Source organism: Yamadazyma tenuis, chromosome 7 (assembly GCF_029203305.1).
Source record: "Yamadazyma tenuis chromosome 7, complete sequence".
Taxonomy (NCBI): Eukaryota; Fungi; Ascomycota; class Pichiomycetes; order Serinales; family Debaryomycetaceae; genus Yamadazyma; species Yamadazyma tenuis.
The window spans coordinates 878,592-890,821 of NC_089467.1; the positions used below are offsets into that span (position 1 = coordinate 878,592).

The 12,230-nt window shown below is 42.2% G+C and overlaps 9 protein-coding genes across 9 annotated transcripts; 4 read left to right on the forward strand and 5 right to left on the reverse strand. All coding sequences in view use genetic code 12, as the record gives it.

Moving 5' to 3' along the window:
• Positions 1 to 26: 26 nt before the first annotated feature.
• BUD23 (mitochondrial 54S ribosomal protein bL19m) lies at positions 27 to 1,561 on the reverse strand (the record flags this gene model as incomplete). Its single annotated transcript, XM_006685614.2, has 3 exons — positions 27 to 475; positions 528 to 610; positions 759 to 1,561. 3 exons carry the CDS (start codon positions 1,559 to 1,561, stop codon positions 27 to 29), a joined length of 1,335 nt encoding a protein of 444 aa, XP_006685677.2.
• A 101-nt stretch (positions 1,562 to 1,662) lies between these two features.
• Positions 1,663 to 4,239, reverse strand: ARE2 (Sterol O-acyltransferase 2 (Sterol-ester synthase 2); the record flags this gene model as incomplete). The annotated part of the gene is made up of 2 exons (XM_066158445.1): positions 1,663 to 3,377; positions 3,588 to 4,239. The coding sequence occupies 2 exons, from the start codon at positions 4,237 to 4,239 to the stop codon at positions 1,663 to 1,665; spliced, it is 2,367 nt and encodes a 788-aa protein (XP_066014542.1).
• Positions 4,240 to 4,313: 74 nt separating this feature from the next.
• PSN45_005226 (uncharacterized protein) lies at positions 4,314 to 4,994 on the forward strand (the record flags this gene model as incomplete). Its single annotated transcript, XM_006685617.2, has 1 exon — positions 4,314 to 4,994. The coding sequence occupies one exon, from the start codon at positions 4,314 to 4,316 to the stop codon at positions 4,992 to 4,994; it is 681 nt and encodes a 226-aa protein (XP_006685680.1).
• A 202-nt stretch (positions 4,995 to 5,196) lies between these two features.
• On the forward strand, positions 5,197 to 6,294 carry PSN45_005227 (uncharacterized protein; the record flags this gene model as incomplete). The annotated part of the gene is made up of 1 exon (XM_006685906.1): positions 5,197 to 6,294. The coding sequence occupies one exon, from the start codon at positions 5,197 to 5,199 to the stop codon at positions 6,292 to 6,294; it is 1,098 nt and encodes a 365-aa protein (XP_006685969.1).
• A 40-nt stretch (positions 6,295 to 6,334) lies between these two features.
• On the reverse strand, positions 6,335 to 7,528 carry PSN45_005228 (uncharacterized protein; the record flags this gene model as incomplete). The annotated part of the gene is made up of 1 exon (XM_006685618.2): positions 6,335 to 7,528. One exon carries the CDS (start codon positions 7,526 to 7,528, stop codon positions 6,335 to 6,337), a length of 1,194 nt encoding a protein of 397 aa, XP_006685681.2.
• A 61-nt stretch (positions 7,529 to 7,589) lies between these two features.
• PSN45_005229 (uncharacterized protein) lies at positions 7,590 to 8,297 on the reverse strand (the record flags this gene model as incomplete). The annotated part of the gene is made up of 1 exon (XM_006685619.2): positions 7,590 to 8,297. The coding sequence occupies one exon, from the start codon at positions 8,295 to 8,297 to the stop codon at positions 7,590 to 7,592; it is 708 nt and encodes a 235-aa protein (XP_006685682.1).
• A 98-nt stretch (positions 8,298 to 8,395) lies between these two features.
• Positions 8,396 to 9,406, forward strand: BCD1 (Box C/D snoRNA accumulation; the record flags this gene model as incomplete). The annotated part of the gene is made up of 1 exon (XM_006685620.1): positions 8,396 to 9,406. One exon carries the CDS (start codon positions 8,396 to 8,398, stop codon positions 9,404 to 9,406), a length of 1,011 nt encoding a protein of 336 aa, XP_006685683.1.
• A 64-nt stretch (positions 9,407 to 9,470) lies between these two features.
• Positions 9,471 to 11,469, forward strand: ZTA1_2 (NADPH:quinone reductase; the record flags this gene model as incomplete). Its single annotated transcript, XM_006685621.2, has 2 exons — positions 9,471 to 10,192; positions 10,395 to 11,469. 2 exons carry the CDS (start codon positions 9,471 to 9,473, stop codon positions 11,467 to 11,469), a joined length of 1,797 nt encoding a protein of 598 aa, XP_006685684.2.
• Positions 11,470 to 11,597: 128 nt separating this feature from the next.
• Positions 11,598 to 12,146, reverse strand: PSN45_005232 (uncharacterized protein; the record flags this gene model as incomplete). The annotated part of the gene is made up of 1 exon (XM_006685623.2): positions 11,598 to 12,146. One exon carries the CDS (start codon positions 12,144 to 12,146, stop codon positions 11,598 to 11,600), a length of 549 nt encoding a protein of 182 aa, XP_006685686.2.
• Positions 12,147 to 12,230: the final 84 nt, after the last annotated feature.

Genomic DNA, 12,230 nt, shown 5'->3' on the forward strand with positions numbered 1-12,230 from the left:
AATAATGATAAAAAAGGTCTATCTATTTACAGGTCTTGCTTTCTCTTTTCTCTGCTCAAGAAAGCCTCCACGTCACCCACGTCGTACTTGGTGTTTCTGATGTAAAAGTGCTTTCTTCTAGGCATGTATTTCTTGGGTTTGTACAACACCTCGATGTTTCTGATCTTGGGGTTGTACAAGGGAATTCTGACCTCCACCCCCAACTTGTTGATTTTGTTTCTGAGCAATATGTTGGTTCCCACGTTTCTTACGGATCTTTTGATGGCAATGATTTGTCCCACCACACTGGTTCTATCCAAGTAGGTAACTTTGATGATATCTCCAGATCTCAACCCTTTCTGTTGGTCTACCAAGGCTGTTCTTTTGCCCGTTGGGTCGTACTTCTTCGTGAGTTTTTCGTGTAAGTATTTCATGACGCTTTGGCCGTTTCTTTTTGAAGGTAAAGGTTCAAACACAGTGGGCGTTTGAGAAGAGGCTAAAACGGGTTAGTACTGGGTCAGAACCTGGAAAAAAACATCAACACATACCTTTGACAGTAGGAATGAACGTCCTAATGGCCTGCACTGATATCCTTAAAGGCTTTAAGCCGGACGTGAATCTTGTGAACATTCTGTATGGGTAGATACTCTAAATTTTTCACGATTCCTATTTGCGAAAAAAAATGGTCGCGGGATGAGATTTACTGATATGATTCCTATTATATGGCGATGCTAAAATATGTATAAATGCTAGTGTACAATAAGGGCTGGGTTTAAAACCGTGAACGTCTCTTTCTTCCTGTGAACTTCGAATCGAGAGCAACTTTTCTTCCTCTTTTTCTCATGATCTCCTTCTTTCTATTGATGAAATCCTTGCCGGACTCCATCTTTCTCATCATCTTCTTATTCAATTTCCGCTTCATCTCTGGAGCATCCATCTCAGCCCCTTCCAAGTTCACGCCTCTGTCTGAGACTCCCGCAGTGAGAACGAGATAGTACTTTTTATTTCTCTTACTTTCTGGCTCGTCGATAATCAATCCTCCACCAAAACCTGCTACTTTAGCAGCACCCAAAATAGACTCAGTTTGGTCATCAGTCTTAGGGTAAAATTGGGCCACGAACTTCCCTCCTCTCTTCAAAGAAGCATATAATGTGTTGAAGAATGTCATGAGTCTCTTCTTGGGGTCACTACCACTGGAATCGGCGTTACACAACCATTGGATAGCTGAAATAGAAATGGCCGCATCAAAGGTTCCGGCTCTGAAGGGAACCCCATTTCCCAAGTCACTTAAAAATAAGTCTCCTTCGATCCCTCTGTCAATGGCTGTGGCCAACATGCTCGGAGCAATATCCATGCCTATCCAGTTATATCCTTCCTCTGTCAAAATTTCTCCTGACAATCCAGAACCACATCCAAGATCAAGAATGAGATGAGGCTCCTCAGACTCAAGATTCAACAAGTCCAACGCTCTCAAAGTCATTTTAGCCTGGATCATCTGTACACGACTATTGGACGTATACTTGAACGACTCATCGTCATTATAGAATATTTCTGCTGGGGCAATCTCCTCTGGTCTTGACATTTTTACTGGCTAGCGATGATTTAAACAGATTTTTTTTCTGCGTTTGGTTGTGCGCGGAGATAGCCAAATGGCTGCAACAAAAAATAATCTTCACTAAATATCTAAAAGAACAAGTAAAGAGTACAAATTATACTAGGCCCTGAAATAAAACCCACCCAACAAACCACAATTCCCAAAGTTTTCCTTCCTTTCATTAGCGGCGTTTTAGCTATCATCATCATCGGAAGCTGAGACATCTGCAACAACAATAAGTATCCTCTAAACGTTCGAAAAATGCAGAACATTACCAACTCATGAACAAGACTGGATAAAACAAACGTGAAAATGGATGCTTGAAACGAGTTCAACCGAATCGTGCTGATAGAAGAGTGGTAAACATGTCTCAATAAGAATTTATGCACGGGACGATTCCAGATTCTTGCAAACTCCCCCCAGTCAGAGCATGACCACCAAGGACCATAGAAGTCTCTATCTGCAAAACAGCTGAGTTCTGCAATCACATTCAAAATGAACTCCCAAATAATGAAAAATGTAAAGATATATTCCAACAAAAAGTAGGGAATCATATCAATTAGGACAAGGAAATACTGTTGCACCTTTAACCCCGAAGGGAGCGTTTTGGCGGCTCTGGCCTGAAGAATAAGTGGATAGAAGCCTTTTTGGGCGATTATGATCATCAAGAAGAAAATCCCAAACACTGCCAACACTTTTTCTCCTACATAGCTCCATCTGATTCTTTTGGTTCTAGGGAAGTTCAATGTATACACGACGGTTGGGAACATCGAAAACCAAAAAAAGTTCTCCACAGTAATGTTATCAGGAAATTTCACACTGGGGCCATCTAAAATCACATTTGGATCATTGGAAGTATAGTTAGCAGACGCCTGAAAGGCCAATTCAAACTTACAGAACTTGATACTGTTCAAAAGCGTTTGCTTATGTTCATCCAAGTCTTTTTCAGGTGAAACCAGGTGGTTATCCGGTGTGCACCTGCTGATATACTTTTCAGAAAATTCCAACTCCTCCGAAATCGTCCAGAGATAGCCATTGTAGAACCCATACGAGTGCATCTTCATTAGAAACACCAATGAGTGAAGCATCAAAAATACTCTTCCGATCCATGGGAATCCAAGTATATGCTCAGAAGCCACCAAAGACCAGAACAATAGGAAGAAGAAATCATATGTGCCTTGAATAAACCATCCTGTCCTTTGCCAATTGAGAACTTTCAACTTGCACAATTTCTGAACAAAGTACGCAAAGTACGTGGACAAGTACATCAAGCAGTCCACCAAGGCTACTTTCCAGAGATCCTTTCTCAAGACCTGAACCACAGGTAACTGATAAAAGGGGGCAGACTGGTCAATCCAGGCGTGAACAATATTGTTCACCATCAAGAACCCCGTGGCCAACCAGAACAAGACGTATATCCCGTACATCTCGGAGTCTTTGAAGTAGTCAGCATCAAAAATGGTTGTTGAGGTTTCCAAGAACTTAATATCACCAAACTGCGACCGGTAATTAGGACCATCCGCAGTCGATTCAGACGTCGATTCACCTCTCTTGGGCTTCTTGACCCGTGTGTGGCGGTGCTTGGCATCAATTGAGTTGATTTTGGTCCGGATAACCTCTACAGGCACATCCTGGATCTCTGACTGTGGAAATGATTGATCAATTTCTGAGGTGCCTGTACCCTCTATTTCGGTGCTAAACTCCTTATACTCGTCAGAACCCACAAGAGAGGCTCTGGTGCCGGAGTTCCTCCCGACAATTATCGAAAGGTTTTGGTCTGTCTCCCGGTGTTGCATTAGAACCACTAAAGTACAAACAAATTGTAATCACGAGGGAAGAGTTCGGTCTTTATAATTAATGCCTGCCGGCGCGGCTTATTCGGCACAGGCGATAAACACCCCAACATGATGAAATATAAATTACTATGTACAAAGAGACACTAATGGGGATAATTTGTTGGTGTTGGGCAACTATCAACGGTACACTCTTTCAAAAGGCCGTGTGTCGTTGAAACACGACATCCACACCGCATTAACGGCATTTTCAGCGTCTTGCTTGGTTTTACAGTTCGGATTCGCCGACACCGATAGCGTGGCTCTTCTCTTGATGCATGCCTGGAACTTCTTGTCGAAATTGGCGAGGCCTGTTTTCTTTATTTCGTTGAAAATTCGACACTCTCCACTCAACATCGAAGCTCGGATCTCTGTGCATGCGTGGTGTTTTAAGTTGGTCAAGTCAACCTTGAACTTAAGGTGGTCGTACGCGTGAACAAGTTCATGGGTGAGAATATCTTCCAACTGCCATTTGTCTCGGATCCAATTGGAACACAATAAGATCCCCATTTGTGGATGAAACCCTCCACCCTTCAAGTCGTCACATACTTCACATTTGATATTCTTGGACGATAAGTTGCCACCAAGCTTGTTCACATGATCCATCATGAACCGCACCGATGGAGAGTACTGAAGAACCCAGTCTCTTTCTGATACACAAGCATCGCATCTTTGGGGAAGCTGTTTAGCATTGTAGTCGATTTCAAACTGACGCTTGTCTGCATCACTCATGCCCATTCCGGTCCGGTACAGCATGCTCCGGCGCCACCAGTCGAACCCCGAGAGCTTTTCGGGTGGCGATGGTTTGCTGGTGGTGTTCTCTTGTGAAGACATCGAGCGGTGGAAATGAAGATTTGAAAAATTGCGCATATCACCTACATCTCATTTTTTTTCTTAACAAGATACAGATGGTCTCTAATATCTGGGTGGCAGCCGCTGACAACCAGGTGGCCATTGTCGACGACTTCTTGAAGTCAGGTCAATATACTCCTAATGCGAAGGACCCAAATGGGTACACTCCCATCCATGCTGCTGCTTCCTATGGCCATATTGGGCTTTTGCGACTCTTAATCAGCAAAGGAGGTGATATAAATATCCAGGATAACGAAGGCGACACGCCCTTGCACCACTGTGAAGATGTACGTACCGCCAAAGTATTGGTCAAAGACCTTGACTGTGACTGGACTATCAAAAACGAGGATGGCCTCACCGCCTTGGAGTATAGAATAGAGGATGAAGAGTTCCCAGAGCTCATCGAGTATTTAAAGACGGTTAAATATGAAGCTGAGGGCCCAGATGCTGTTCAAACAGCAACACCTAGCGAAGAGGCTGCCTCTGGTTCATCAGATATACATCTGTCGCTTCCTGAAGCAGTGGACGGACAGAATATCAGGTTTTCTTTGGAGTCTGAAGTAGAAGGAGAAATTAGTGAAGACAGGAGAAAGCAAATCGAGGCAATTATCAACGGTGAGAATCCCGAGGAAGCATTGAGACAGCTAGTGACCAATGCTGTTCATGAGGGTATGGCACAGTACAGAGAGGTACAACCAGGAGGTGAAAACGAGGTACTGAAAAAGAGAAAAGAGTAGTCTGGTATGGCACCCACTTTCATATGTACATAGATACTGGTCACATCAATCCATCGACCGTCATCAAATTTAATTCCTATAGTTATTCCGTACAAGTGCATCGTAAATATTGTGTGGAGATAAAACATTCCACGAAAAATGGCGAGCATTTTCGTCCAATTTTTGCCTTGAAAAATTCTACTATCTTTCGCCATAATAAATAATGTTACAGATTATCACATCTATTGCATTAATGGCAGCTGTTGCTGCTGCTAGTACCACTGTGGAGGATGTTGCTTCCCTGACTGTATGGGATCGTATCAAGAATAACGACTGGAGATTGGAATTGATCACTATCAGTTTCACCCTTGGGTTTGTGGTTTTATTCAAGATTGGTGATTTGTACAACAAGAGTTTAGTTACCAAGTTTTTGGAAGGAACCAAGGAAACTTTGGAAGCAAACTTTTTCCAAGTGGGAGTTTCTAAGGAAGACTTGTACATCAAGGATTCCCCTGAAAACTATTCTTCTTATGCCACTGGTAGAGAAAACATCGCCAAGGTCAACTTTGACTTTAAATTGAGACCAAGAAACAACATTTTTGTTTGGATTCTTGAAGGTATTATGTCCTATTTCACTGAGTACGTTCAAAAGCCTATCGATAAGGTTGATATCGTCATTCAACCTTCAATTCCTTATGATAACTTTATCAGCGCAATTGTGTCTAAACTTGGAATGAATGACTTCAGAAAGTTCAATTACTTTTTGTCTTTGACCAGAACCGTTGACTCTACCAAGATCCCTGAATCATTTGTATTTATGAGTGAAGGTAGCGAATTCCATGACAAGTTATTGACTCCAGCTTTGGCTGATGCTTTGACTATTGAAGCTGCTTCATATATCAGATATATTGCGTTCACTGACCAAGCTACTGAAAAGCCAGATTCTCCAGAAGGTTATGCCCCTTACCGGAGAATTGTTATTTCCATGAGCTTACCTTCCAAAAAGGCTCAAATTGCTCAAATTTCCAAGACTTTAGATGCTATATTTTCTATCATTGACGGTATCGCCGAAAAGTCCATTACCTTCAAGTCCGAAAGTTTGAAAAAGGTAGCCAAGACCAGAGAAACCGAATTGAACAAAATCTTGAAGGCCCTAGAACAGGAAAGACTAGAAATCGAAGCTGAAGAAAAGGCCAAGTTAAAGAGAGAAGAAAGGGAAAAGATCAGAAACTTGAGTCCTGAAGAACAAGCCAAGTTGGAGAAGAAGGAGCTGGAAAAGAAGCAAAAGAAGCTTCAAAAGAAACAAAGAGTTAGAATGTAATCAAGTTTGACACTTTTGTATAAATATATAATCCTTATTTCTATCTCTTGCCAGTAAGTTTCCAGCCTCTTCCAACTGGTGTGTTAAACACCTCTATAATTCCAGCTCCAAGAGCGTCTGCCAATATCCAATTCAAGTCAAATCCGTAGAAGGGCTTACGAAAGTTGGACATTTTGCTGTTATCATTTAAGTCAATACCTTCCCATCTGTTGAACAATTCCAGCTCCAAAAGCTCATGAAATTTACACTTGTTCAAAGTCTTGACCAACCATGACCGGCCATTATTGACGAGTTTCAAATAGGTTCCACAATTAGGGAAAGATAATGCATACTGCTGAGACTCAATCTCATTCTTATGGTTGGAGGTCAATGTGATAAACCCTAATTCCACAAGCGTAGTCAATTCAGACTCCAAGAAAGAGTCTTCAGTACTAATAAACAATGTTGTTGGGTTTTCCTTTGTGAATTTTTCAAACTTCTGCAAGACTTTGATCTGGAAACTGTCTGTTAATTTAGACAATGTTTCTTGGATTTTACTGTAGAAAACACCTGTTTTGACCAATACCTCTACATTCTCGTACCCATATGTGATCTTGCCATTGCGGGCCTGATCGTTTGACGTCTGGATAATGGGAGCAGCGTTGGTGATAACAAATTTCCTGATCTGGCCCTTCCTGATAGACAACTCTATATTCCTATCGACAAACGTATTACCTTCCTTGTCGAAAATGGAGTAAAGCTGGTTGGTTGTCACAAGCCCTTGGGGAATATGCGTAGTTCTGTACTTCATGATTTCTGCCTTTGTAGACATCGCTAGCCCTTTTAGTTGGAATACTAGGTGTTCCATTGATTTGGAAATCACATCTTCTTTGGATGAATAACGTGTATTTATTGTTGATGCCTCCGACCACTGGTTGGAAATTATAGTGTCTATAGCTGTGATGATGTCATGCTTTTTGGAGAGCTGGTAGTCTAGTTCAACGTTGTAGTCATCGATAGCTAATCTGGAATCCAGGCTGGATGACTTCTTTGGGGATCCTAATTCATTACTAGGTAGGTGTTTAGCTTTCAAATTCTGCTTATATTTTGCTTGTGAAGGTAGGAGGTCCTTTATGGGACTTTTATTCTTCTTGGAAGGTGAACCAAACAAATTCCTTTTAGAAATAGTTGAAGTTTTTGCTGCAGTGAACCTTAAGTTACCCATAGTATGTTTTAGTTTTTGCGAATTTTGCATTATCTATCTATTTACACTAACAGTTGGGAAGACCCAATTATACATACTTTGGTGGCTTGTCTCATTGCACAGTAAGAGAGATACGAACCGGGAGGTTTTCAGGTGTATCGATGACCCATGAGTATTCGCCTGCCGCTTCAATGGAAGTGATTGGTTTTTTGGAACTATCGGCGATTCGAATAGCTGATTGAGGAATCTCCAAACCAGATACATTGAACACATGAGTGGCCAAGGCGGCTTTGGTGACAGGCAAAGACACACCTTTTCCAGTCACAAGTGTGATAACGGAAGGAACGTATTCTCTGATTTCAGAAGCACTGAAGCTACCTTCTGAGCTGCTTGATTCGTTGATGCTTTCGAAGGAAATCTCCAGCTTCGAAGTTCTCTTGTTCTTACCGGAGGTCTTCAATGTGTCGAACAAGGCAGAAAAATCCTCTTTATTGAAGGAGCCAACACTTGGTTTCTGAATTGATGCAGAAGTCACTACAGGTGGTGTATTCACCACAGCTACCTTTTTCTCGACAACTGGGATTCGAAGGCCGTTCAACGTGTAGGAGGCGTATTTGAATGGGTGCAATTGTTGTCTCATAAATCCAGCTTTAACAGAAACAACCTCACCTTTTTGGCCGAGGGTGGGATGGTCTTTTAACAACTGAATGTCGACTTTCTTGAACTTACTCACCACCTTCTTTCCTCGCGATGCATACCGACTACTCTGCTTGGACACAGGTACCAAGGCGCTGGAGGTGTTCCTAGCAAACCCAAACATTATGGAGGATCTTAATTGAAAATTTTCAAGTGGTTTTTTTTCGGTGCTAGGTCTCACAAAATTATTGATTTTGCGAAGCACTAAAAAATCAATCTGCCATGTCTGACACCAGTGCATTGTGTTCTATATGTTTAGAATCCCTGGCCAAGTACACATGTCCCGCATGTACTGCTCGAACATGCTCAATGGAGTGTATTAAACGACATAAAAAACAGACTGAATGTACGGGGAAGGTGGACCAATCGAAGTTCATTCCAAAGAAGGAATTAGCAGCAAGTGCTTTGCATATCAATAGAGACTACAACTTTTTACTCCAGATGGGACGCGAAATCCTGGTGGGGAAAACAGACGTAAAGGTCAACGCCCGCAATGTGTTCAAGCGTGGGAACAACTCCAATTATAACAGAAATAAAAGACCCAAATTAGAAGCATCCGATGCTCATCTCACAGATCACAGAATAACTGCGGTTAAGAAGCATTTCCCAGAAAATACTCCGTACCTTACCCGTCGTGAAAACACCATGTGTGTTATTCTCCCCGATGGAATGTCCAGGTCAACTAGCAATAAGAGTGGATACGATAAGAAACTGCAGACCTTTACATGGACAGTCCAGTGGCTATTTATTGATGCTAAAGGAGTAACTCAAAAGGATTTTCTCAGTTACAGAATCAGTGAAACAGCCACACTTCGAGATGCTGTACCGTTGAATGTGCTACAAAGTGTACAGGAAAACATACAAAAAGACCAGTTGAAGTTCTACCTTAAGAATGTGTTTGCCCAACCTAAGTCCCACCATAACTTGTACATATCATTGGATGGGGATGCCGTGTTAGCAAACACATTGAAAGATACAGTAGTCTTGGAGTACCCAACCATCTACGTATCCACCGAGGAGCTCACCGTCAACGTTGTTGGTGTTGAAAAGGCATATCTCGAAGATTCTGGCAGCGACACTGAGAGTGAGAGCGATAGTGACCACAGCGATAGTGATACGGACCTGGACTTCAGCTCCAGCTCTAATGACTCACTGGACCAATCGGGATCTGACGATGAGGCTCCCGAAGAGCTTCCTATAAATGCATCAAAGCCTTCAGAACCATTAGCATAGATATACTCCATAAAACCCGCGATAACGCGATGACATTAAAAACTGCATCTCAGCAACCCGTATAATGACTACAGTGTTTCGAAAGGCAAATGAAAACGACAGAAACGTCGAAGCCTCGTTGTACATAGGGAATTTGGACCCTAAAGTGACCGAGACAATACTCTATGAATTATTTGTACAATTTGCTCCCGTGAGATCGCTTCATCTCCCCAAAGATCGAGTGCTAAGAGCACACCAAGGATTTGGGTTTGTGGAATTTAAGAACCCTAAAGACACCGAGTACGTGGTACTGGCATTGAAGGGCGTCCGCCTTTACGGGAAGCTTCTTCGACTTCGCCAATTGGAGGCCGGAAAACCCTCCTCTACACAACCTTCTAAGTCTGTGTCTACAGCAGACGTGGGAGCCAAAATATTCGTTAATAACCTTAACCCGTTGATCGATGAAAAGTTCCTTGCGGAGACGTTCTCAGCGTTTGGAACTGTGATTGGTAGTCCACAGATTGTCCGAGACCCACAAACTGGAGAGTCAAAAGGACATGGGTTTGTGGACTTTGATGATTTTGACAGCAGCGACAAAGCCATTGAGAGCTTGAACGGCAAAATGCTCATGAATTGTCTTATCACGGTGGCTTATGCATTCAAAGGAACCAATCAGAAGGTTAGACATGGGGATAAAGCAGAGAGAGTATTGGCAGCAAATGCAAAAAAACGGATTCAAAACAGCACTCCCTCCGACGGGACCGATGGGGCTGGCGAAGGTGGCAGAAGAAAACGAGGTGGCTTAAGGTAGTATTACGAGAGTAGCTTATAAATTAGGGAGGCAACTTCCTATTGTGGTTCCACTCTCTAATTGAGTTTGCTAAACATTCGGAATATGGTTATGGTTTTGACAGGCTGACAAATTAAGCAGCGGAATTTGCTAATGTTTGGGGTGCAAAATATTATCTACTCAAATATTTAAAGGGGACAAAGTATACTCCAAGTAAAGTAACTACGGTCCAGTCTACAAGGTGTATACCACTCAGATTAATCAAGAGATCTCCATTTTCAAAAGAACCATGTATTCCTTTCCAAAGCTGCAAAAAGCTATTGTTCTCACTGGAACCAGTGACACCTACGAGGTTCTTAAGTATCAAGACGTCCCCACCCCACAGATCGAATCTCCAAAAGGTATTATCATCAAGGGAAAGTACGCTGCTGTCAACTTTGTTGAGACATACTTCAGAAAGGGTTGGAATTCCCCCCAAATTCCATTGATTTTAGGAAGAGATGGTGCTGGTGAAATTGCGGCTGTTGGATCCGAGGTCAAAGACTTTAAAGTGGGCGATAAAGTTGTCTACTTATTGAAAAATTCTTACTCTGAATACATTAAAACCTCTGCTGAAGAACAGCGTATTTCCAAGCTTCCAGCTGATACAACCGAGAAGGACTTGGAATTGTATGGGTCGTTACCAGCACAGGCTATAACTGCATACATTTTCGCTGAAAAGGCTGGTTACACTCCAAAGACAGGTGACCATGTATTGGTTTGGACTGCTGCTGGGGGAGTGGGGCAAGTACTTGTTCAACTTTTAAATGATTTTGGTGTCAATGTTATTGGTTTGTCGTCTACCGACGAAAAATTGGAGTTCGTAAAGAGCTTGGGTGCAAAATACACCATTAACTACAAGACAGATGATGTTGTCAGTAAGGTCAAGGAGTTTACCGAAGGCAAGGGTGTCAATGCAGTCTATGATGCTGTTGGTAAAGCCTCCTTCGACACCACTATTGCGTCGTTGGGACAAAATGGGGTTTTCATTAGTTACGGAACCTCTAGTGGTGCGATTCCACCAGTTAACCTTGGAATTTTGACTCCTAAAAACCTCGTTTTTACCAAACCTAACCTTTTCGGGTTCCTTCCTGACAGAAACACTTGGAACTATTACCTCAACAAGGTTATTTATGATTACAAATCTGGTAGAGTCAAGTACCTGCCCGTTGTATATGACATGAAGGACTACGCTAAGGTTACTGAGCTTTTGGAAGCTGGTTCCACTTCGTCTAAATTTGTATTGAAAATCTAATGGACTCTAACCCTGATAGGTGAACACACTTTTGTTACTTCAAGCTGAATAGTATATGTGGGCGCTGAGTAGTAGAATAGCAGATACTTAAAGTTCTGTTTTATGATTATAGAATACATTCCATCTATTTACAACCGTGGTCTGGAGTTTTCGTATCGGGTTAAATCTTCAGGGGTTGCAACACCGTATACAAAGTTACTATGGTCATTAGTGATAATGGCAAAGTACATCCCGCTGTTGAAAAAAGTAGCCAAGTCTTCAAGAGGTGACCATGGAGTCAACACCTGGAACTTCTTACCTTTTGAAGTGGGTTTTTGAATGGTAGTTGTAGATGAAGAAGATATATTCGTGTGCTCTTCCGAGTCGTATTTTTCTCTGGCTTTTTGGTGGAACCATATCATATAGTTTTTCACTACCGGCTTCAAAAAACTGTTGGTGACCTTTTGGGGGTGACGTCTGAGTTCTCCCACATTCAACACTCCAAGTAGTTTTTTGTTGGATTCATGTATGACTGGCAAATAGGTGAATTCATTTTCGTATGCGATTTCCAAAGCGACACTAAGGTCGGTGATTGGATTGACGGAGATGGCTGGCTTGATGTCTAGGTCCTCGACCGTGGCTCCTCGGTAGTCTCGAGTATGGAAAAGGGCTGGTGCTACCATCATGGATCTACTCATGATAAGTGAATGTGACAATTAAAAAACTTTAATGCGCGATCAGGATGAGATTCTGATCATAATGGATTAAAAAAATACTATTAA